Source organism: Ascidiella aspersa, chromosome 9 (genome assembly GCF_963924565.1).
Source record: "Ascidiella aspersa chromosome 9, kaAscAspe10.2, whole genome shotgun sequence".
Classification (NCBI taxonomy): Eukaryota; Metazoa; Chordata; class Ascidiacea; order Phlebobranchia; family Ascidiidae; genus Ascidiella; species Ascidiella aspersa.
Genome location: NC_139455.1, coordinates 21,934,551 through 21,958,580, shown reverse-complemented (window position 1 = coordinate 21,958,580; position 24,030 = coordinate 21,934,551). Strand labels below are relative to the sequence as shown.

At 36.0% G+C, this 24,030-nt stretch overlaps 1 protein-coding gene across 1 annotated transcript; it reads left to right on the top strand.

Annotated features, from left to right (window-relative positions):
* The first annotated feature begins 11,360 nt into the window (after nucleotides 1–11,360).
* On the top strand, nucleotides 11,361–23,079 carry LOC146133595 (growth hormone secretagogue receptor type 1-like). Its single transcript, XM_083397182.1, has 8 exons — nucleotides 11,361–11,637; nucleotides 14,196–14,327; nucleotides 16,983–17,112; nucleotides 17,738–17,866; nucleotides 18,727–18,866; nucleotides 20,192–20,430; nucleotides 22,422–22,560; nucleotides 22,914–23,079. The coding sequence occupies exons 1-8, from the start codon at nucleotides 11,558–11,560 to the stop codon at nucleotides 23,077–23,079; spliced, it is 1,155 nt and encodes a 384-aa protein (XP_083253308.1). The 5' UTR covers nucleotides 11,361–11,557.
* The last annotated feature ends 951 nt before the right edge of the window (nucleotides 23,080–24,030 follow it).

Here is a 24,030-nt window from a genome sequence, read left to right as displayed (position 1 = left end):
CTTGAACTTAAACCGGTCGAGTGCAGAAAATGTTTGAGTCATAAGCGAACGGTGAAAATACATATAATAAAACCAAGTGGTGCGAGACAGGAATTCTAATAGGAAAAAAACGGCTACAATAAACTGAAAGGTTCGCTCAGGAAACGCAATTTGGGCTTTTATTGGCCGTATAAAAAAATACATTGTTTATCGTGGCAGCTTGATATAGCAAACAGTTAAGGTTGGCAAAACGGTGACTCCGTTCAAAAAGTAAAATAACGTAATTTTTCTGGAAATAACTGAATTTACATGGTATAGAGATTTTTTTTCATTTTTTGTTGGTTTTAAGATTTTGTTTTAACTACAAAACTTCCAATAACCCGAAAACCTTGCTACAGCCGCCAACAAGAATCTCGTTAAATTACTTCAGGCCTTAATGCCTTTGATTTTGGTTTGCGTTCAAAAAAGGCGAGTTTGTTTTAAAACAGCAAAGGCAATTTTTAAAGCGGAATTAAAATAAGTGCGGTTGATTTTCGAGTGCCGTAATGACACCGTTTACTCCCTGCGGGCGTAAACCGTTCTGCTTAAAATTGCACAATGAAGATTCATTAACAGCCAACGTGCGGCTGAAAGGGGAGAGTAAGTCTTAAAGTTCCAAAAAGACGAAGTTTGACGAAATTCGAAGTGCTAAGAAAGTAACTTTCTTGAGATAATGGTTGGAGGTTGTAGTTAGACGTAGAATGAAATATCTAATCCCATACAGAAGTAGAATTTAGCATTTGGTGAATTTTTGAATAAATCCTAAAATAATGGTTGGAGGTTGTAGTTAGACGTAAAATGAAATATTGAATCCCATACAAAAGAACTTTAGCGTTTGGTGAACTTTTCAAATAAACTTTAAAATAATGGTTGGAGGTTCTAGTTAGACGTAGAATGAAATATCAAATCCAATACGGATGTAGTTTAGCATAAATTGAACGTTTCGCATTAGTCTTAAAATAATTGCTTGCGGTTGTAGTAAAACGTAAAATGAATATCAAAGCTCAAAAGGAAAGAAGTAAAATTTTCGAAAAAAAAATGTTAAGATAATGCGGCTTGGGGTTGTAAACCAAAACTGGTTGTTTTATTTGAGAGCGTTATAGCATTTGACATTTTTGGCGTTAAAACATTTCACAAAACCATTTGTTTGAAGTAAAACGATGCCGCTTCTAAAGTTTTTTTTTTTGTTCGAAGTTTTTTTTTTGAGCAAAATCGTGAGGTTTGAAGCGATGGGATTGACGCTCAAACATTTCAAAACAAAAAAAGCATTAGCATCAGCTGTTAAGGTTGACACGCTCTTTACGATGCCAGGTGTTACCTGCCCTTTGTGGTGTGTAAATATTGGATAGGCGCATTAGCCGCCGTCCGTATCCGATAAATTCTATTATGTAGTGACCGTGTAACCTTTATGGTCTTTCGACAACTGAATTGAAAGTTTGCTGTAATCGGTGTAGAATGTACTGTTAAACCATTGCCACTATATTTGTTGATTTTGCGAGCTTTTAAAATTTAGAGTGCGGGGTCTTTTTCTAGCTCCTCAGATGATTTTTGGGCGATGGTCTGGAATCCTACCACAATTTATTTGGGTCAGGGTGCGAGTTAGCGTTTGGGTGTGGGTGGGCCAAGTATTGTTATATTCATTATTTATTAATAATACTTGACCCACCCTAACCCAAACGCTAACCCGCACCCTAACCCAAATAATGTGCGTTGTGGTAGGATTCTAGACCAGTGCCGATTTTTGTAATGTAGTATGAAGCATTCACTGAATTTTAGCAGTCATGCTATTATAGTTCAGCACCTTTATGCTGGTAAACCGCGCTAACATCAAAACAGTTCTACGGATTGAAAACCAAGTAAAAACTGAAGGTCTTTGGCGAATAATGGTTGGAGGTTGGAGTAAGAATATAAAAGCCCATAGATAAGTAGGTAGCATTTTAAACGCTTCAAATAAGACTAAGATATTGGTTGGATGTTGTAGTTAGACGTGAAATGAATATCAAAGCCCATACAGAATAGCTTGCATTTTGTTAACGTTTCGCATCATTTCTTAAAATTATACGTTCAAAATGATTCCTACTTCTGTATGAACTTAAGGTCAAACTCCCATTTTAGCAAACTGTTAAATGGCTTTTGTCTGGGCTGTTTTATGCGCTAAGGAGGTTAAACAGACACGACCACAGTTTAGTTCAACATTTCCTCGGAATCTAGGTTGTCGCCTGCAGGGCTGTGCTGGGCAAACGCGTTGAAACAACGACAAACAATCGTATACGGGTACCAGCAATAGAAAATCTTTTGACTTCTTTAACCCGTAATCTCGAGCCAGGTGTGCCTTTCTATAGGGTCACTTCGCAACGGTGTGGGAAAATTCTGAGATACCTGGGTTAAAGTGATTTAAAAATCGTTGGCTATGAAGTGTATACTTTGAGTAAAATGGACGGTTTCAGAAGAAACGGACAGGATTTTGCTATTTACGTATAATGAGTGACTTGCCAAATATATACCGAGTCCAAAATGTATGCAATTGGCGATAACGTGAACCCATTTTAGTTGAACGTTATCAATGGGGACATTAGGGAACGGGGGTAGTTTTGCCCCAGAATAATTTTAAGTATGGGTCAAGTTTTGGTAATTAAGGAACACCAGGTATAAGCAGTTGTTTTTAAAACATCAGAGAAATTCAATTCTGCAGTTTAAGTAATCCAGTTATCGTTTAGAGAGTTTAAAGTCGTAATAAGAATATCAAAGCCCATACAGAAGTAGGTATCATTTTGAACGTATCAAATAACTCTTAATTCATTTTCAACATCGGATAATAAAGATTTATTCTAAACGTTCAAAATGCTACCTACTTCTGTATGGGCTTTGATATTCTTATTACGTCTTACTACAACCTCCAACTATTATGCTCCAGAGTTTAAAGTGTTTTACGATAGACCGGCTTGTTTCTGTGTTAAACCACGCATAGGAAATCTCAAATAGGCAATTTGATTTCGCAGAAGGTAATTTTGTCGAAGATCTAAACCAGTGTGTTAACCATTGTCACCCATGCAGATGTATTATTTATAAATATTGGTTAATGGCCGTGTTTGTCTCGTTCTAAATAGGGCAAGCAGTATTTAAAGACAAATCGTATTGAATTCTTGACAAGCTTTCGCATAACCGTTAAACCGTTCTTCATTAGGTCAGTCTTTTATTTCGACTTTGACCTGTTGAAGTACGGATGTGCGAAAGCTTGTTAAGATTTCAATACAATTTTACTTTATATAGTGCAACCTGATTACCCAATATATTTTATGATAGTCTAATCTGTCAGTTTTACTGGTTTTTAGGTGTGATTATCTCAAGCTCTGTACGAAACCTCCAAATTTTACGCACAGAGAAAAAAAATGCAGGCAACACTAAATTAAACACTGTTCCGCATGGCAACCAACCTAGTCTAAAATGCCATTGTTAACCGTTTGATGACTTCCTTTTATATAAATAGTTAATGGTAATTTCAATTCAAGGTATTGGGTCGTCCTTTTGTTTGGTTTTAAAGTTAATTGATTTCAGGCAATATAATTATTTGTTAATATGACAACTGGAAACAGATTTAGAGAGGTGGAAACTGAAGAAGAAAAAATGAGTTATTTTAGGACAAGAATGTTTAAGGACGAAAGTAGAAATCTGTTGTATTTAGCAAAGAAAATTTCACAACAAAGAAAACCGCATTTCTTTTCCGGATTGGCAAAGCGTAAAATTCGCCCCCCGCAAAAACTTTTGCGGAAATTTCCTGGCGGGCATGTGACGTCATAAAGAAACAGAACAACGGGCCAACGCCATCGAAGGGCGCTCTGAGTACAAAAGGTATCGCCCTCCTAAAGCGACGTGCATTGTACGCTTCTCGATGTTTCTCGATGTTTAAACAGTGCCTTTGCGTATATTTCAAAACACGCGTGTTAGGTAAATATCAAGTCGGTCTTATGACAATTGGCAAGTTGCGAGTATTGCCAAGTCATAAAAAAGTTAGGCTTTCTCGCAAGGGTCGGTGCCCCTAATAAAGCCACAATTTTAATAGCTTTTCGACATAAATGTTTCCGTATGGCTGTTCAATAGCGATTGACAAGTCTCATAATATTCCCGAATAATAAAAAAGTGAGGATTTCGACAAATGTCGATGCCTTGATGTAAAGGACTTAATAATAATAATACACGTAAATGTCTCCTATTAAAATGTATAATGCAATTTATAGATAAAAATGAATTTACTGTAATTAACTCTTATCTAAAACATAAGCAATAATTGTTAATATGACGCATCTCAAAGTTTGTATGGAACATGCGAACAAAGGGAAATAAAATGATCTCGTACAGCTTTTTCAAAGTCGTTTTATTTTAAATTGACTGCCATAGCCAATACTGTTTTCCCCTTAGTAAAAGCATTGCTAGCTAAAAGCTAAAGACTAAACTACTCATATCATATGAAAAAAAGTAAAATAAATTGGTCCTTATTTCGACCACTGCGCTTACGGTTACAGTTCAACCCAATGTCGGACAAGTTCAGAAACGACGCCCGGAGCGATTTTCGTTAAGAGTTGATTTCTGTGATTAGGCGAAGAGTAAAAACGCTTGTTTTTGACGAAAATTGCCGAACTGATGAAATGCTGAATAAACCGCGAAAGTCTGTCGTGTTGAGGCACTTTTATCCTGCGGGCAATTAAGGATTTTTTTCTACATGTTTTGAAGTTATGTTAGGTTCTGACATTACGTAATGCATTTGTTAAGGCGTCTAAGAAATATTAACGGCCGTATAGAAGATAATGCAGCTTTGCGTGAGCGTTTTGAGACGTTTGTACAAGGTCTTGACAATGGAAACTTATTTTTTAGAAAAGTTAACACAATGTTCTCTCTTCTTCCGTATGGGATTTTAATTTTGCGTTCAACGCTTACTTCAGGGTTTTGCCACATGGCTCCTTCTCGTGCAAAATATAAAGCGTTGAAAGTTGGCTTAAACGCCCATTCTGTTCAGATTCAACCCATTTGTCTCTTTTTTGCACATTTTTTTCAACTTGGGTAGCTTAGTCTTTAGCCGTTAGCTGAAAACGCTTTTATTAAGGGTTAAAACAGCATTGGTGTTATTAAAGTAGTTTGGGCACGTTTAGTGCAATTTCGAGAGTGATTAAAAACGAAAGCGTGCAAAATGCCTTTTCGGCAGTTATTCAAAAGCAAAAAAGCAGCATAAGGCAACGTTAACTCTGAACTTGACGATTTCCTTGACAAAGCGTAACCTTTTTCAGTCGCCGGGATTTTGTTCGATTAGAAAGCTTCGAAAAGCCAATAAGGGGATTTAGTTTCGCACAGAGCGGAATAAAGCGGCGTTATTGCTCCGATGTTTCTCGCTGTGTCTGGCCAGCTGGACTATTGAGCGGCGCCTTTTTCCAGTTTTTGTGGCTTTCTGGTTTGAACTGGTGACAGCGCGCACTTGTTGACGCTTTGTGTAGCGTCTTACTTTATTTTTCTAACTGCTTTCAGGATGGTTTCACCACTTTTTCCAGATTTTTTGAGAGCTATTTGGTTGCGAAGAAGTTAAGGACAGGTAAACGCGAACACAGATAGAGCTTTTAGGGAATGCCAACTAGCTAGTTAAGTAAAGCATGAAAATATACCGTAATTGCGATTGAACTACTTTTAAAGAAACCATTTAAACAAAGGTTACGATAAACGTATAAAAAGCTCGATTCAAAAGTAAAAGAAGCGCTTTTTCAACATTATGTAAGCTGGAAAAATATGCAGAATTAAGCAGAGAAAAGCAGATGAAATAAGAGCCAAACGTTTTTTTTTTAGTTTATCAATGTAAACTGACCGACGTATGAAATTAAGCAGAAATGCGCATAATCAATAGAGCAAGTTGCCGGATTCTCATAAAAGCGGCCCCGTTAACTGTCAAATATCGTGCAAAGCATAACATAGTGTAACTGTAGACTGAAGAGCAAAGGGGATGTTTTAAAGTTTTCATATAAACCGAAGGAGGAATAAAATTCTCAGCAAAAGGAACGGTTGTAAAATTGTGTCGGTTGCCTTCAAAGCGGTCATGTACCGGTCGTTAGCGGTTAGGCGATTGCGCCACTTTGAAACCAGAGAGGTTTTTTCAGGTCTAACCTGCAGTGGCTTCCATTTACGCCAGTATTTCTCAAACTATGGGTCGCTACCCGAAATTGGGTCGCTGAATGCGGCAGCTTTATATGGCTATTTTTTATATTGGTTATGAGCAAGGTTCCTCATACCTTTAGAAAATGGTAATAGCTGTCGAAAGCGATAACCCATTTTAATTCGATTCGCAGTGACATTCTGCTACTGTCTGATTTGTGTTTTGTATACTTTAAGCTCGCAAAAATTTCAGCAAAGAAAATTGGGTCGCCAAAATCGTCGCTGTTATATTAACGCTAAGGTCCTGGGTCGCCGCGAAAAAAGGTTGAGAAACACTTAATTGTACGATTCGTTGTACGTTTGCGATGATGTTGAACTTAAAAATAGCACTTTACACAGCGTCACCCAGTTGTACAACCTATTTTTGTATAGCCCTTGTGTAGATAATTGTTTTCACAGCGGAGCCAGTAGGTAGAAGATTGGCGTACTAGCACTACTAACGTATATGCTACTGACTATGATAGTTGAGTAAAAGCAAATAAATAATTGAGCAAGGATAAGATTAGTAACAGCGGAACTCTACTAAATAAAGGTTAGACAGCAATACACGTAGCTGACGAAATTCAATGCTGACAACGAGTGTGATATGCAATACAATAGAGGCGGCGACATTGAGCATATAACCACCATGTTTATTGAAATGGCTTTGCCCGTGTGAAAAGATTCTGCGGTAGATCAGCCTTTGCTGGGCAAACGACTAAAGCGGCTTAATAACTTTTGTTATTGTAGACCACGAAATTGAATACACCATTCGCCGGAATATTGGGACATGGACTTGCAACATACCTTTAGTTAAAAAGTAGCCTATACGTGTATAGTTTTAGCGGGAAAATATCCGTAAATATTATTAAAGTTAGTATTAATCAGAGTTTGTATTTAATCATTAATATTTTTAAACGAATTTTGAAGTTCTATGCCACATAGGGGTTAAATAGACATTAAGTGTTATAAGCCGATGTTACAAACAGATCAAGATAAAATAGACCTTTTTAAGTTAGTGTGGAAATAGCATGGCAAGGTTATCGGAAACAAATTCAGTTTACTACGCAATCGGTTTTTCGTCATGAATGTAATTGTAAATGGCGACAGGAAACACTAAGTCTGTAACCTCATCCCCTTGTTATGGGCGGGAACGAACCACCTACGCAACAACACAACGTTTCTCCAGAATCCAGTCAAGGCGAGCAATTATACGATCGTGTGTACCCTTTACTTATATGGCAACTTTGTTTGGCGGGGTTGTTCGCGACACTCGTGGGCGTGTCGGAGGTGTGTCAGAAAAAGGTTCAAAAAATTCTGACGCAGAAACCGTAATACAAAATATATATATTTTATAAGTCAAAGAGTGTGTTAGAAGTTTACGTCCTTTTGTAGCCGCGTTTGTTTTAAAACGTGAACTAAATTAGACGGGAATGAAAAAAATAACTGCAACAGTCCCAAAAAAGAAACTTTATCCGTGTCATTCATGTCAGAGGATGTACGGCGAGGTTTTAAGTTGTATTAAACGATGGCAGTACATAATATATAGAAATAAAAAATGGAGATTTTCAGAGCAAATATATTTCAATGTCGTTCACCATAAATTTGTGTGCGAAAATATATATAAGATCTAACGACAAAACCATCTCGATCTTGAGTCGTATTCTCGGTAAAAGTAATTCTATTTATCCCATAAAATCAAACCGTATATAAAAAAGCAGTTGATGATCTAATGATTAGATTCGAATCAGTAAGTTATGAAGGACTAATTACAAGTGCGAAATAGCGTAGCTAATAGTAGTTTCTTGATACCCATATTAGGGTGAAGGGTGAAGGCACATAAAAATTTACCGAAATAAAAGTTAGTATTGCTTTGTACAGCTCGAAACAATTAAAGTCAAATGCAAGAAAATGGTCGCTATGGCAACGCCGGGTCGTCATTTAAGATTTCCGCAAGAATTTACCGTAAAGTTGGCGACATTAGTATAAAATAATACAAGGAGGTTTATAATCGACTCGCGCATTACGCGTATCAATGGTAATTCTAAGTGGGTGATGAACGAACGCACAATAACTAATTATAAGTGATGCTGCGTAACTCTGTAAGTTACAAATCACCCAGTTTTTCAATTAAAAGTGCAGATATGCGTAATTAGGGGTTGGATGTTGCTTGAGTTTAATAGTGCTGGAGCTTAAAGATCAGTTGGCTTGTCTTTGTACATTCTGTATCTCGTCCTGTAAACGCGTTAATAGGTTCGCATAGTGCGTTAAGAACGAAAAGAATACAAACTTTAAAAAATCAAATTAAATTGTCGAAAAACAAGCGGCACTGCATACCCACATAGACAAATTATGTTTTAATGCCAAAAAGCTTTCGCACAACCGCGCTTTATCAGTTCAGAACAGAGTAGGAACGGTGAAAACATGCATATGTAAAAGTCGATAAATTGTCTACATTACCACCTGTTTTTCAATCTTGTAAATAGCCTTATTTGTCAAATTCTAATAAAGGGTAATTAGGAAGCACAATATATTAAGACAAATTGTATTGATTCTACACAAGCTTTTGCACAACCTTGCTTCATCAGGTCAAAGTAGAAAGCTTGTTTTTCATTTTAAAACAATGCAAATACGACAGGCAACCGAAATGCAGTTAACACTTTTTTGATTCTGTAACCCGACTCAAAAACGTTATCAGGTAAAACATCACTAATCCCTAGTTCCGCTTTATAGTTTAATATATGAAAGTATAGGGCGTAAAATCCATCATAAAAGAACATTAGAATTCACGCACATTTCCGGGTTTAATTAGTTGCATGTGTTATCGACAAACAGAATTTCCAATGATAACTATTTGAAAGGAAATCCATTGTTTAATGACAGTTATACATTTTGATACTTCCGTAAATAAAATAGTCATGGATTTCTACTGCAAACTACGTAGGTTTGAATCACAATTTTAAACTCTCGTGGCAAAGGAACGAACGGGATTGACTGTTAATTTGAGTCACACCAAAGGTGCTATCAGCAAGCTTTTTGCGTCCACGTATTTCAACCAGCCTTAGTCATTGCCAACGTAAGGCATATGGACTCGAGAGTCGCTTTACTAAAGCCACGTCAGGCGGGTGTTAGGTGCACTTATTTGATATTTGCGTGACATTTTTTTAGGAACTGTAACTCCCAATCGAAGCAGTTTTATTTTTGCAGACGTTGTTTCACGATTGCAGGTCATTGCCCTACGCACGCGGGGCCTATATACTTGCGTGGTTATCAAAAACCGGAAAAGGGGAATATTACTTCTCAATCGTGCAGTGTTCATAGTCTTGCTTGCTTGAAATTTAAGGCCAAAATAATTTGAGTTGCCAAGCGAAGAAACTTTAAATGTATATAGAGTAAATGGAATTAAACGGATGACAAGAGGTCTATAAAATCGTTTTTTAGGTAAAAGTTTAATTCACTTTATAATACAAATAACCCACGAAATTATAGATGTTTTTAAACTTTTATAGACAGCAAACAAAACAAGTTATCCACATCGATAAAAAGACATAAAACCATGACGTCATATCGGTCAAAACTCGTAAAGCCGACTCTAACCACCAGCGTAGCAAGGATGGTCTCTTAAATTCAAACGTAAACAAAACGGCCTTCCGATTGTGACGTAAAAATGCGAGATAAGATCGTATTGAGATTTCTCTTGCTCTAAATTGGCTTAAGGCAATTTTAAAGCCCTGGGTTACGTTTTTTAGGCCTACTGTTGAGCATCATAAGCGTTTTGGGCCCGTTTGCAGGGCAGTAGTTGTTCTAATAATGTTTTCTTAGCATTTAAGTGCAAACTTGAAAAAAAAAACAGGGTCAAAAAAGGTGCTGACTGTCTATTATGTGGTCATTTCAACTCACCTATAATGAAACTCACGACTTTACCCTGACGGTAGCATTTTGAAGAGGTTGTAAGTATGTGCGAATAACTGTTAAATTTCGGAAAGATTTGTTATGTGCAAATAGTTGAAAACTTATTTTTAAACGAAAATGCTAATATCGCGTCACTTACAACTCAGAGTTTAGATGATGATTATCATGACAGCAGGCTAGAAAAAAGTGAGATTATTCCGGTTCGATGTTATGAGCAATGATATGACTGTAGAGTGAACAGGAGATGCACTTTGATCATTAGCAAGCTACATCTGAGTTTTGCTGCATTTTCAAACAGTGTAACGCGAGAAATAAGGAGGCGGTTAGGGCGAAAAAATACGTTAAACTGTATAGTTAATTACTATGTTTAGGGACTTTGGACAGGTAGTTGGGCCAAGTGGTAAAAAAGCATAAATGTGTAAAAATGTGGAAAAGAAAATAAAGCACAGTTTTTGTGACTGTTGCCGTTTAGTATAACATTGCTGAAACAGATATCGCAGTTATAAAAACGCATAGAGGGACCGTATAATAGAAAGTTTTCTCTAGAAAATAAGGATTAGAGTTCGTTCAAAGAAATGTAGAAACGTTTGAAGGTTTCGAATCATGATAGTGTTTTATATTTCAAAATTATAATGACTTAGAAATGCTTATAGAGACGTATGTACAACGTTACCTAGTTTTATATGGGCTTTGTCATTTCGTGAATGCTCTTGGTAGTTTTGTTTGGAAAATTTAACTTTGTTGTTCATGTGCATCTGTACCAGGGGTCACCGAACTACGTCCCGCGGTTCAGATTTGTCCCGCAAAGTTAATTCTACCGGCCCGCGGCATACTTTCTAAATAAAGATAAAGTACAATTCAAAACGTTATCGGATGGAATTGCAAATTAAATTTTGATGATACTGAAGGAAAATTTATTGCTCAGTACATTTTTGTTAAATATTTATATTTTTTTGTTTAGCGATAATCAAGGTAATAAAGTTCGACATATAAATTTTATATTGGCCCGCGATCGCGAAGCCCCATAGTTATCCGGCCTTTTTCTAAAGTTTGATGACCCCTAAACTATACGGACGGAGGCACAGATAAATCGTTTAACTGCAATTCATTTGAATCAATTATGCAGGGGCCAATTAATTATTAGCTCAAGCTCCATTGCCAACAACCTTTAAATCCATCTTTAAAATCATATATTATTTAATGCTAATTTCGCACAAGAAACTGATATAAAACTTATACTGAAACCAGAAAAGAAGAATACAGGGAGAAATGGTTCTTACAACAATAGTCAAACTGAAAAAACAATGTTCTTGTAATCCTTTACCAATGTTATTGTAATCATAATAGAGTGAACCTGTTTTTGTCACGCAGAAACGTTCCCAATAGGCCGTGCGTGATATGACATGCATAATCTACGCGTTCTAGCTAAATAACCCACACTAAAGCGGCAAAAATCAAGATGGGCGATACTATACTTGTGGAGATGAACAACGAATCATGGAACACTACAGCAGGCCCTGAAACCGGCACGACGCCATTGTACGTATAACGCTTAGTTTTTTCTTGCTGTTTATAGTGCGTTGACGCCGCACGACATTGCTTTAAATGGAACATGGCGGAAATGTAAGACGTTTATAAGTTGACGAACGTGGTTTGCGTTGAGCTAACACCGACAGCAACACCAAAACGTTTTTTGATGCACTTAGTCTGTGTTTTACGTGTTTTTTTTTGGCAAGGGGCTTTTAAACGGAATGTCTACATTTGTGAAACTGCAAAAAATGTGAGATGGTATGACTAACTTTTTTTAAGCGGCCAATAAAATTATTTCTAGACCCATTTAACACGACCAAAGAAAGTATAAAACAATAAAATTTCTTTCAATGTATTGCTTTCAATAAATATAAAAGCCAAAACATTTAATAACTTCAAAAAGGTGAAAAAAATGATCGAAGAATATGTAGATTTTTTCAATGTTTTTTATATTTTTTTATACTGCGAAAAGTCGGGTACCGTGTGACAAAAGTGCGCGTCTTTATAAAACTGTGCGGCCAATATTTGTAACGTATACCTGTACTTAATATATACAATAAATAACCAATTGCGCTAAAACGTCGTGTCTAGGAAACTTAATAAACAGTATATAAGTAGCCACTTTTTGACGAACTGACAGTAGCCACTTTTTGACGAACTTAGTTTTTTTACAAAATGGCTTCATTATACCAAACAACACAAAAAACCTCCCATATTTCTACTAATTTAACTTCGGTAATATTCTAATCATTACCACGATCGTTTAAATCTGTCTGTAGTAAGAACGCCACAATCAAATAAGGTAAACTAGTGTTGTAAATATGTGATGTAAATAAAAATCCCACTTAAGTCTTTTAAAATTAACTTAAGTCCAAGTCGTTGACAAACGAAGTCAAAACCAACTCAAAGTATAAGGCATCAAAAATAAATGTTAAAGCCATTAAATTGAACGCGTTACATTTTGGGCGACACTTCGCATATAGGTAACACAAACAACAATTAAATAGCAAGTTGGTATTTATTCAATCTAAAATTCGGCTTAAATAACCAAATTTTAAGTATTGAACTATAAAAGGCGTTAATTTAAGTCAATTCATTTGCGTAAATGACTTAAGTCCAAGCCGGGTCATTTGACAACAGTGAGTCACGTCGATTCATTAACTTAAGTTTGTGCACCACTGAGGAAAACGTGAGTCGAAAACAATCACACACCTCACTGTTTTATCGTTACTGCACTTTTCATTGAATATATATAAATATGCCACCATGTTCTATTCAAGGTGATTTAATTTTGCGTTAGAGCGTTTTAAGTTTCGAACCAAACTTCAATATTACAGGCGGTCGTTTTCCACAAACGCTAACTTTGCTGGGCGTTCACTTTATACGTATAGGAAAAGTGGGCGTATGCCAATTGCACCACTTGTATTAGTAACAACCATGTCTTGTATTAGTAACAACATGACTAAACGTATGGTGCAGTTCGATGTAACGCAGTGATCTATGATTCACGGGCAATACACAACCAACAGGAAATAAATCCCTTGTTATTTCCGGTATCGTTACTGTACGTTTGGCAAGCAAATGGCTCCCAGCTAAATAATGAAACTGCGTATAAATTAGATTATACATAACCAGATATCTTATAAATGGAAAATAGCTCACCTTGTAATTCGTTTTGTTTATTTTTTGTGCTGGGTACATCACTTGGTAAAACATTTTGAAAATAAAATTTAGAAATCCAAGGGAAACAGCGCTCATCCCGTTTGTTAACTAATAATACGGTTTACAAGCAAACCACCCTTACACAGTGTTCTTTTAACTGGTAGAAAATAAAATCTAAAATCACTTTTTTATTAGAAGCCATTTTACCCTCTTTAAGTTTGGAGCTTGCTTAAAAACACGCCGATGGAAAAAGGGCATTGGTATGCTGAAAAACACAACCTGGTTTAAACGGTTTAAAATCCAATATACAGTATTGATACACAAACGTTAAAGTCTCATTGATATTTGACGTTTAAGTTATGCTAATTACAAGTGACGCATTCTTGAACAAACAAAATATCATATGTGACCTAGACTAACAAGACATCTTGATGCTGCAGATCAAAAGGTTGCGTGTTCAAATCTCGGTGGGGTTAAGATTTGCTTAAATTTTCTACGTTTTTGCAGCTTAAAATATTTTCGACGTCATAAAGGATTTATAACGCCACAACGAAACTCCGTGGCGCAGCGGTAGCGCGTCTGACTCCCAAACAAAATGTTGCATGTTCGAATCACATCGTGATCAAGATTTGCTTGAATTTTCAACGTTTTTGCAAGTTAAAATACTTTCGAGGGCAATAAAGCATTTATAACGCAACAACAAAATTCCGTGGCGCAACGGTAGCGCGTCTAACTCCCGATCAGAAGGTTGTGTGTTCGAATCACATTGAGGTCATAATGGTTTTGTTTTAAAAAATATCATTATAAAAAAGTTATCAATGTTCACGTCGACATATTTGCTAAAATCAATAATCCGTGTCAGTATCTTAACTCAACGAAACTTTAAAAATAATATTTTTTTACAGCGTTTACGAAGTTCCCTTTACAAATGCTGACGTCATCGTGACGGCTACCCTTCTGATTTTCTTTTTTATTTGCGGCGTGATCGGCAACGGACTGACAATAGCGGTGATTGTGACGTCAAAGAAGCTTAACAGGTAAGCAGAAGAAAAATTCGCCGCAAAAATGTTGAGCAGCAGCGGTTTCGCAGAAAACGAAATACAACTTTACAACCTTAGTTAGTACACCGAAAAGCCATCGCAGACTCGCCGAATCTGTCAATTAATGATGCAAGCAGGGCAGGTTAGAAAAACAACTAGCCTGCAGTGAGGTTCGAACTCACGACCTCCGGCGATACCAGGATCGTCATTCTACCAACTGAGATACACAGGCTCAGAGAGGAGCGAGTCGAGAAACAACCATACACAAATGCTTGCCACATTCTGTTAGTACAAGCAACTTCACATTAAAAGGGATCTACAGTACCATATGATTATTCGATGAAAGATGCACAGTGTACACACATATGTGTGTTAACAACTGTGCTACTAACTGAGATACACAAGCTCAGAGAGGAGCGAGTCAAGAAACAACCATACGCCAATGCTTGCCACATTCTGTTAGTACAAGCAACATCACTTTAAAAGGGATCTACAGTACCATATGATTATTCGATGAAAGATGCACAGTGTACACACATATGTGTGTTAACAACTGTGCTACCAACTGAGATACACAAGCTCAGAGAGGAGCGAGTCGAGAAACAACCATATTATTAATCGACAGATTCGGCAAATCTGCAATGGCTTTTCGGTGTACTATGATGATATGTAAGCCGTAATCGTTGGTCAAAAAGCAGCTTTCGAGGGCTAGATCACAGTTGTAATTAAACGCATACGTGTGTGACTGTGTGTGTCTTTCATTTTAAAAACTTAGTTTGGCTTAGTCAGTTAATACTTAATATTTAGGGCGAAAATTGCGGCCGTCCGATACCAAATGACGTCATTACTGTGAAAAAGTCATCAAATTAAAAAAAAATGCTTTTGGGTTGCTTACCAAAATTTGCTTTTACATTTCAAAGCTAAGTTGCTTTACACCATTTTTTCGCCTGGCCTTACCCATGCAGCGGGCTCAATTAATGTTGCCTCATACATCCGTTAACATAAGGCATTTATAAAAAAAAAACTTTTTGGGGGGGATTTTTAGGAAATATAGCGGATATGTTGCGCCTATGGTAGTTCTAGTGGTTAAGGAAGTTACCTAAAAAAGCACAGACGTTACTCACACCAACCGAGAGATGACGAAAACAACGCTTTCGTAGAATGTGTATCTGAGAAGGACGGATAAAATGTAATTTCACGCGGCGATAGGGAAGTCTGGTACTTCGAAACACGGTATCCACAGCCGATATTTCAGGCGGAAAGAACTGCGACCCGACCTGAAACCATACGACGTCTATACTGTGTTCTAAAATGCAACAATTAGACCAAAAATTTTGAAACATTGGTTTCATTCGCAAAGGCCAGCGTTAGTCAATTTTTAGCAGTGTTGCAAAGTCCCGCTAAAAGCCAAAATTAATATAAATAATCCAATTTTATCAAAAAATAATTCACGAGAACACTTATTTTCAAAGTAAAAATGATTTCAGTCAAAGTCAAAGTCATTTGTCCATAACTTAAGTAAAGTCATTTAAAAACAAGTGCATTCAAGTTAATTCATCGACTGAAGTCATTCCAACACTGATTTTTAGCATACGAATGTCAGCTTAAAATTCCGGCTTGATTTTCCAATATCGTTTCTGGCTGCACTTGCCAAATCCGAAATTTTACCACGTGGTTAATTGCTATTTCTCCTCAAAACCTAATTTTCAGTCCATCACAAGACAGTTACATCTGTCGTGTCCACTACTGGCCGTCTTAATTGGACACCCGCTAAAAGGGCATCGATTTTTGTTTGATCAATTTTAGGGAAAAAGCCAATTAGCAAAAACGCGTATAGAGAGAATTAATGGCGGGGCTGCAGTTGTTTCGCATAGAAAGAAATGTCTTTTCCGAGACGGTTTTATACACAGCAGTTTGTTGTCTATTGTTAATTTTTGTTTGAACATAGAAATTTGCAAAACAAAAATTTTGCCAAACAATTGCACAAAAGGAGATAAATCCAAAACGATAAACCGACATAACTCAAAGTATAAGTTTTCCAAGCCTTTTCCTTCACCATACGATAATATATTGTTGCACAGCACACATTTACTGATAGTTTTCCAATACAAAATATGTAATTGTATGTGGAAGGTTTTTTTCATCCTATACATAATTGTTTTAAAAGAAAAAAAAATCCGTTAAAAAAAATTACCAAAATACTCTATTTTACTATTCAACTTCGAACATTATTACTTATATAAGTAGTTGAAGTATGAAAACTTTTCAAAATACACGCTAAATATGTTTTTTGTTTGGCGCTAACAAAGTTATATATATAAATAAACTTTCGGACCATATCTTGTTTTTGCCGCTATTCGTTTTTGGTTTGCTTTGGTATGTTTCAGACCGATTTTTGTCCGAAGATTTATAGAAAAAGTAAACATCGTAGAATTAACAACATTTTAGACATGGCGTAGAGTGGTATGGTTTAGGAGTATGTCCCACTATAGGCTTTAATTGGAGGTCAAAAAAACCCTAATTTAGTGTGACCTCTCGTCGTTTTAGTTCTTTATAGCTATCTACTGCTATCCATTTTTTTTTTTTTTTCAATTGTAAATAAAAATGAAGAACAAAACTAACTTTTTAACGCAAAACTCCATTTTTCGGCAGGTCGGTTTTCAACCAGTTCATCCTGAGCCTTTGCTTCTCCGACCTAATCTCGGCTCTGATTAGCTGGATCAACCTCTACAGGAGAACATGGGGATTTGAATACTTCCAGATGCCAAACGCATTCTGCGTGGTAAGAACGGTTTTGCTGCCTATAGTGTGCAATTACTTTATGTTTTACTCTTATTTAAAGGCCCGCAAACCTACGAACATTGTTTACGTAAACCTAAATTTAAGTGGCTCCCATCTCGCATATATTGTTAGGTATTTGGGTTTTGAAAAGCTGAAAAATATTGTCGTACCACTTAGATCATAAATACTGGGTGGCCCACAAAAACATCGAAACCTAAATTGCCCCCATAAAGCAACGATAATGCGTTTGAAATGTTTCTATATAAATATGTTGTTGTTTTTTGTTTTGTTTTTTTAATAAATATGTTTTTTTCATTAACGAAGCCTTGAATGTTTGTTGGCCCTGGTCACAATTTGCGTGCCACGTTTGGCGTGTGCTCAACTATGTAAAAAAGAAAAAAGGTTGATAATAATTTTAATATTTTTGTCGAAATACGATTAATCATTTTTAGGAAGTGAAAAAAAAAAAAAAATTTTTTTTGCAAAAAATTGTTGTTTTAACGTACGCAAAGGGTAGAATCAGTAAACTCTATCTAATTGAATCGAAAAACAAAGCTTTTAGACAATAAGGAAGTAAGTCAGACACAGGTTCGTACCTTCCCCACTAACAACCTGCCCATTTGCAGGCTTACTGGGGCATTGACGTCTGGACCTCTTACGTCACAGCTCTTCACATTCTCAGTTTCGCCATATTACGTCACATCTCGGTGGTGGCTCCACACGTCATGAAAAGGATTACAAGAACACACGGAAAGGTACGGTTCACTAAACCCAGTGGTTCTTAAAAGGGTTGTAGCGGCACCCTGGGGTGCCGTTTCATATTTCGAAATTTTTAAGAATCTTATTTTGGCTCAACTCTTTTTGTGTAAGATTAGAGTAGAAAAATACAATTATAACTCCCAACGTTGTGTAGTCGATGTGTGTTGTCCCAGTTCCGTTTATTGTGACATTCTAGTGAAAACCCTACTGAAAAATCTTATAGGGATGCCACAACCTATTTATTATTTCTGGGGGGAGCCGCTTGCCATGAAAAGCTGAGAAACCAAACCTAGCATATAACGGCCGCGCTGTTTTATCAAACCAAATATTGATAAAGCGATAGATCAGTAGTTCTTAAACTGGGATCCGTGGACCACTTGGGGGTACGTAGACTCGGTTTAAAGTGTCTTTAAAGTCGTGATTAAAGTCTTGGTGTATAATTTGAAAAATGGATTAAAGTCACAAAAGTAAAGACTTAAAATGGATTTAGCGTAATGTATTAGGACTTCATTTCAGTTTCACATTTGTTGGGCCAAAAAATTGGTTTCTTAATTCCAATTGTTTTATGACGTCAATCTATGATGTCATCTCTAACAATTCTATGCAAACTCCTGGTCCACACGACCAAAAAGTATCTGAAATCTAGCTAAGAACATTTCTGTTTTGGGGCCTATATATTTTTTTAAATGTTACGCATTAACATCAGTAGTTGAGTCTTTAACCGAATACGTCGACAACATAGTTGTATAAGCAATTAATCTATGGCTCTACGAAACAACACCTTGTACCTCTTATTTAATTGCAGTTTAACAAGCGACATGTGAAGTCTTACCTTCCAGCAATAAATCTTTTTTAGATCTGGACAGCTTCTATCTGGTTCGTTGCCTTCGCGTGCGGTTGCATCCCTATGGGTTTGTTCAGTGGGGCGAGGGTCAGGGATCGACAGTCCGAGTCGGTGGTTTCTAAGTGGCCAGCCTGCACTCAGAACGAGGAATGGTAAGCGCAATGCTTTCGTATTATACCTTTAATCTCTAAAGGAGCTTTATAAGCTTAAATAAAACGCCGGCCTGTTTTTTAGGTGTAAGTTCTTGTAGAGCCACTTTTTTAACGAAATGCGCCCATTTATCCAGGCATATTTGAGCAAAGACATAACCATGTTTTTTTGTTGCAAGGTATAGGCCTTGCCTTTTAAATTTCCAATTTAAAACTTATGTTGCGATTAAGGGGTTATAGGAAGCGTTTTACAGGTTACGCTAAAGTCAAACAAACTTTTCTGTATTTTGCTTGGAATTTTAAACTTATTTTTTCTCCTTGTTAAAAGTGCAATTCTTCTAAATTCATAATGTTTTTTATAATGTGTTTTCAAAATGTTTTGCCAACTCCTATAATGATTATTTTTAATTTGTCCTAACACACCCGCTTCTTGTTTGAATCAACGCCCAAATATGGATATAAACAATCTAAAGCCACATAATAAACGAACTAAACATTCCAATAATGTAAATTCTGCGACCTTCGCTACCCCGTGGAGAGAAATATAGGCCATTAAATATGGCGGCAGGAAAACACATGGGCGCCATTAAAAGGTTATTTAGGTATAGCAGTCTAAAAAAGGCTTGATGCTTACCATTTTTTTTAATTATAAACCGACATTACATCCTTAATCACGAGATTTTATACCTTTCATACGTAAAATTATTACGTCAAAAATTATTACGTAAAAAAAATGATTTTATACCTTTTATACGTTAATAAAGTCCCAGTCAAGTCATTTCTAAAATAACTCAACTCCAAGTCAGGTCATTTGTAAAATGTAAATCCGAGTCAAGTCGTTTTGAATAAATAACAAGTCAAGTTATTATTAGAGCAAGTCAATGCCAAGCAAAGTACTTGGCATAAAAACTAAACGTTAAACTATTACATTTGGTAAAGTCGTTCGAAGATTATCAGCAGTTCGATTATGAGAGTAATTACTCAACTAAAAAATAACAAAAACATAACATATAACTTATAAATTATTTATGTACAAAACTTATATAAAACAGCAATTTTATGAAAAAAATATGCTCGATAAAAACACATCATTTGGACCCAATTCATTTGTTCGAAGATTCAAGTCAAGTCAAGTCAGTTTGCGCCAAATATTTAAGTCAAGTCATGTCGTTTGTGTATAAGATTTAAGTCAAGTCATTAAAGTAATTGACTAAAGTAATTGGGAATCACAGATTTAGATCTACACAACTAATTGGAGAACATTGACCGAAATCGCACTGAAATATCAGAGTTCCGCAGGCTAACCTAGAGAAACGCATTTTCGCCAGGTTGGAGACGTACAAGATCTACACGTACGTTGCCTACTCCATTTTCTTCTATCTTCCTATCCTGAGCGTCGTAATCGTCTCCACGTTGATCGGGGTCGTCATGATCAAGGGTAGAAGGCACTTTTCGAGGGCGATTTCGGCCCAGGCGATCTCCAAACGCAAACGGAAGGAACAGCAGGCCTTGCTTCAGCTGGCGCTTATCGTCGGGTCATTTCTGCTCGGCTACCTGCCATTTACAGGTGATTTTTTAAGCATTGGTTTTAATTTTGGGAGGTTTTTGGAACCGTACATGGAGGGTGCGCTACGCACGGATCTATAATGGAGCTTGATAATGAATTGCAAAGCCAAAAAGGCCGACTAGATCGTCAGCATATTGGTTAAGACGTTTCGATACGAACCTGTATCATCTTCAGTTAATGCGACTGAAAAGTAAATCAAAGCATCACTTACGTTCAACCTTTTATAAGTTATGCTTTGATTTACTTAAAAAATAAATGAAGATGCTTTACAATTCATTATCAAGCTATCATAATACATGTTTTAAAGGCGCATTGTACTGTAAACTAAAAACGGCGGTGTTTGGTCACTTGGTTAAGTCTACGAACGAGACAAGCTTAAACTTCGTCATATAAACAGAAAAACACACTAATTAAACATTGTAAATATCGTTATACTTCATACTAAGCCAAATAAAAAAACGTTTACCAGTCCCGGATTAGGTTCTAGTAAAATATGGCATCTAGTAAAATACGGAAAAAAATTATTTTAACACCATATGATCAAATAACGCTTTTTTAACTTTTAAATTTGGTTTTAAGCAAAAATGCGGTTTTAAATTGGTAAAAATGCATCGATTGCCGGCCTAGGCGTGAATGGTTAGATAAAAAGTTGGTAGGATTTTTTAACATTCCTTAGGTCGGTAGGTACTTGAAAGGGATTCTAAACAAATGTTAATAATTCATTACACAAATTATAAATTAATTATTCATAGTACAAGGTTGTCGATGGCATCACTTTAAATCCAATTAACTTTAACCACGCGATTATATGTCAATTTGCTTTGTTTTTTTAAAGACTATATACTAGGCCTACCATATTTTCATTGCCCTAAAAGAGAACAAAACGTCTACTTCAAATGGATTTTTTCATTTGAAGAATTTATAACCAGTTTTTGGATTATTCGTATTTACAGCCAAAATAATAGCAAAAAATATATCAAAAGTGTTCTAATTTGATTAAAATTTAGTAACAACGATGTCCATTATAAACGTTAAAGAAAACATAATTACTAGTACGGTTGAGTAAAACAAATTTTAATAACATCCGAGTTAGGTAAACTGAAATTTAGAGTTGCCCAATTTAGGCCACAAAACACCTGTTTTTGAGACGTTCTTAGCGTGACTGCTTAACAAACCACAGTTATATAAAGTTAGGTCTTTATTTAGCAATTGTTGGGATTTAACAATAGAATAATTTGAGTAAAATACCTTCTTAGTAGATATGAAAGTCGCCGCCAACAAAAGCAAACAAAACAAAAACATGAATTGTCCTCGAATACGCTTGGTTGATTTCTATGGCTGATTAGGCAGATAAATAATTAAATTATTTTCTAAGGGTATGTTTTTTCTTTAAAGCATTTTTAAAGATTCTGTTTAAAGTTAATAGGGCCTGTTATATTTCATCATTACTCAATAGATTTGCCAGGACCTATTTTCTTATAAATTTGAAAGTAACCAACTCTAATTGCTAAAGAGTTTTTTGCTGTACGAATTTCAATTGTACATGATTGAAAATGAGCTATTGTGAAAATTGGCTAGTCAATAACTTAATGCAATTGTGCTTTCGTTTATATCGTAAAGATGAAAATCGGGCATAGGTAGAGAAATGAAGCTGCTTTAAAAGCGATTGACAAACTCACTATCTCTCGTGATTTAGTTTTCTTCGACGCACGATTTTTCAGATAAAGCCGCAGATAAAAGGATATATTTTCAATAATGTTTACATGTAGGCATCTCAATCTGGCCACATTGTTAAACAGATATGCTTTGAGAAACTGCATTAACGTATGAAGTTCTCTTAATCGTATATCACAAAAGAAATGATTTTAACAATTTGCGATTGTTTTGAAATAAATTCAAAATGCTGTGTAGCCTACACTTATTTAGTTATTTAGATTAGCCTAAATTATTAATTGCAATTAAACTAAGTAATCTATTGTTCGTCGTTTCAGCGTTTGAATTCTACACCGGTAGCGTCAGTCAAACAACTAAAGAGGGACTTCGAATAGATTGGAGGTTCGGAACGGTGCAATACATATGCCTACGTTTTTCCGAGTGCCTAAACCCTATTTTTTACAATCTCGGTTCAAGGTGAGATGCCTGTTGGGTTCACTTTAAATTTAAAAAGCTTTAAAAGACTTAAATTTGGTCTATGGTCTGTATTTATTTGAAGAACAATAATAAAGTTAATCTATGTATCCACTATTATCAACAAAAAAAGTTAATTGGTAAACTTAGTTCATTGCAGCACCACATTTGCTATAAGAAAAGGTCTTTTAAAATTTTAAAAAGGTCTTTTTAAACAATACAATTGACAGTTACTCAGTTTTCATTACAAAAGCGCAGCGATATAAATTAAATAACACAATCGAGGCCTGCTCCAAAAAGTAACAATTATAACACAAATGTAATGTCATTTGTTAACGCGACTCTACTGTTTTTAGCAAAATGCGAGCCGAGACGTCTCTCTACTGCCACCGCGTGTTCGGATGTCGTCATCGCGTCAGCGAGCGCTCATCCGAATCCAGTTTGGGGGCAACCCCTCATCATCCGCCAGCAACCACTCCGAACACTGTCAAAGTTACAACGGTGACGAACGGAAAATTGTGAAGCTGACTCGAGTTGTTTTCATTTCTATTTAGGGCTTTAAAACTAGCTCGGTCAAGCAAAGGGCATAAAAAGGTCTTATTTTTTAAGCAATTGGTTTATTATTGGGTCGGATGTAGGTATTAAAACTGAAGTCGTATTTTTTAAAACAGGTGTATGTTTGAGTGATGATTTCACCATTTTTATTTTTACTAAATTTTGGTTAAGCAACACTAACGTGAAAATATAGTCGTGCCGATTTTAATTACTTTACTTTTTGTCGCATATTTTTAGTTCTTACTGCAGTGCGATTTGATTGAGCCGTTTTATGTAGTGGAGCTAGAGCGATTCCATGACTTAACCTTACTTGTGAACTGTGCTTAGCGTTATTTGATATGTCGCCCTTGGATTTTGTCTTAAAACGTAATATATAGAAACAAAATTGATTCGAATCGTCAAATTATTCCTTATGATGGATTTCCGTCATAATTTGTTTGGTTGTGCGTAAAGCGAAGTTCAAAAATGGCCCTTATCAGATAATTCTTAAACTCAATGCTGTCGTAAACTGTCAATTCTTGCCATCCAAGTGCACTTCGACACAGTTGAACTGTAACCATTTTCGCAGTTCGATTTCTGCACGGTAAACAGTTCGAAGTTCTTTGCGTGCAATACTTATTTCTCATTTTATTTTAATAGTGTTTTTTTTGTTTATTAGTGGTTTTCTTTGTGTTTTTTTGCGGACCTGGAGTGTACTTTGTGTCTATATTTCCAAGTTTCAGGTTAGATTGTGCTGATTTTTGTTTTTCGTTTTTTGTCGCAACTTTTGCATTTTTTACGCTTTGAAATAGTAATATTTAAAACAAATCTCATGCTGGTGTGAGTTGAAAGTTTATTTATTTAACAATGTTGTAAAACATAGATGCCAGTGCTGCTTTTTATTTACTTGGGTAAAAAATTACATTCGTTACTTCACTC

Excerpts from the sequence above, each read along its gene's own strand:
- LOC146133595 (XM_083397182.1), top strand. The coding sequence starts at position 11,558 with ATGGGCGATACTATACTTGTGGAGATGAACAACGAATCATGGAACACT. Across the intron at positions 14,328-16,982 it reads ACGTCAAAGAAGCTTAACAG|GTCGGTTTTCAACCAGTTCA; the intron begins GTAAGCAGAAGA and ends ATTTTTCGGCAG. Across the intron at positions 20,431-22,421 it reads CGGCTACCTGCCATTTACAG|CGTTTGAATTCTACACCGGT; the intron begins GTGATTTTTTAA and ends TCGTCGTTTCAG.